The sequence below is a fragment of the Sinocyclocheilus anshuiensis genome, unplaced genomic scaffold (assembly GCF_001515605.1).
Source record: "Sinocyclocheilus anshuiensis isolate Anshui unplaced genomic scaffold, SAMN03320099.WGS_v1.1 scaffold18078, whole genome shotgun sequence".
Classification (NCBI taxonomy): domain Eukaryota; kingdom Metazoa; phylum Chordata; class Actinopteri; order Cypriniformes; family Cyprinidae; genus Sinocyclocheilus; species Sinocyclocheilus anshuiensis.
Window position 1 is genome coordinate 1 of NW_015558148.1, and position 1,673 is coordinate 1,673.

Sequence of the window (1,673 nt, forward strand, 5' to 3'; positions counted from 1 at the left end):
CTTACTAACTGAACATTAATTTGAACTGTACCACTCAGTTTCCTCGGCTTAAAACCCTAATTAGGTATCGTTTATTAAGACATTGTTAACTAAGGATAAAAAACATCAGTCGTCTTTCATATATACATACGATTTGGATTTAGCTTTTCTATGAACTCTGTCAAAACAGCAATTTATAGACAATGAATTATACACTAATACTTCACACTAGTTATTATAAAGTGTATTTTTTTCATTGACTTTTTAACTGTTATTTGTCGAGACTGCTGGAATCCACTTACCAGTGAGCATGAACTGGTAAGCGTTGTCAGAGATGGAGAAGATGTGAGGTGGGGCTTCAATCCTCTTTTTGCCTCTGTATCCAGACACAACAATTGAGTCGTACACTGGGAGCCATTTGTATGGATTGACAGTGGCGCAGAACAAGCCAGAGTAGGTCTGAAATGGAGATCGTCCAGTTTTACAATGTTGCTGCCCTATTCCAGGAATAAATTATGATTTACTTACATAGATCATCCATGCTGCGTAACGCTCTTTGAGGTTAAACAGCACAGAAGGCTCATTGAGGTGGGTCATCATGGCCATGTCCTCCATTTTGTCAAACTTGGGAGGATTCATTGGGAAGATTTCATCTTCTTTTACTGTGACAGTCTGTAATGAACATTGTTTAGACTTTTTGTACACACATTTCTACACTATTTAAGTGAAAAACTTTAATCTCTGAAGACTCAAGCACTGTAACTTATCAAATAGTTTTTTTTTTTTTTAATCTATGATACTTACTTTCCCACAGTGAGTTTTGACAGTAGCTTTGCCACCCTCTCTACTAACAAGAGTACTTTTCAGGTACATCTCAGCTTCATCTGTCACGAAGAATGCCGTTTTGGCATCAAAGGGGGCGGTCTGAGCCTCGATTCGCTCTCTTTCTGGCTTCCGGAGGTAAATGGCCGCCGGGCCGAAACACTCCATTTCACCATCTCCCATGATTGTACTTCACTGTGGAGTAGAACTGACATCACCATGCTGATATACTTAATTAGATTCACTTTTTGATTGTCATTGTCTAACTTTCAACTCTAAGTCTCCTAATACATTCCAATCTGTGAAACCTCTAAAGAGATCATATTGTCACCATCAGTTGGCAAGTTATTTACCTTGTATTATGCTCAGATAGAAATGGCAGCTGTCAAGTTATAAAAAAAATTATAAATGACATACATATATTTGTATAGTAAATAATTAATATATAATTATAGATAGATAGATAGATAGATAGAGTGACTCACCGACTTTTGATGGGCAACAGTGCTGCAATCAGAGGCTGCCATTTATATAGTATCTTTACTGAACACTCAGCTGAACTGTCCAGCTGGATTTGGTCATGTTATTCTACATGGTGTGTGATGATGCATCTCAGTCCTAGTGGAAAATAGCAACATGTTGTCCCTCATTTGTTTGTTTTTTTGGTTTGTTTGTTTTTGGTTTGCTGGCGCATGTGATATTTGTATTATTCTCATGGTTTACCTCAACGGAAAAGCCTTTCTATACTTAAATTCATGATGTTGATATGTTTTAATTTTAAAACAATAAATTAATCAGACATTCGGATAATACACTTATATGATATAGAAGTTTTACAGTCCATGTTTTTTTTAATGTTGTGTCTCTTCTTT

At 36.3% G+C, this 1,673-nt stretch overlaps 1 protein-coding gene across 1 annotated transcript; it reads right to left on the reverse strand.

Annotated features, from left to right (window-relative positions):
- Nucleotides 1–228: 228 nt before the first annotated feature.
- On the reverse strand, nucleotides 229–1,227 carry LOC107679354 (myosin heavy chain, fast skeletal muscle-like). The gene is made up of 4 exons (XM_016474878.1): nucleotides 1,155–1,227; nucleotides 784–996; nucleotides 508–651; nucleotides 229–438 (listed from the first exon to the last, which is right to left on the reverse strand). The coding sequence occupies exons 2-4, from the start codon at nucleotides 982–984 to the stop codon at nucleotides 244–246; spliced, it is 540 nt and encodes a 179-aa protein (XP_016330364.1). The 5' UTR covers nucleotides 985–996; nucleotides 1,155–1,227; the 3' UTR covers nucleotides 229–243.
- Nucleotides 1,228–1,673: the final 446 nt, after the last annotated feature.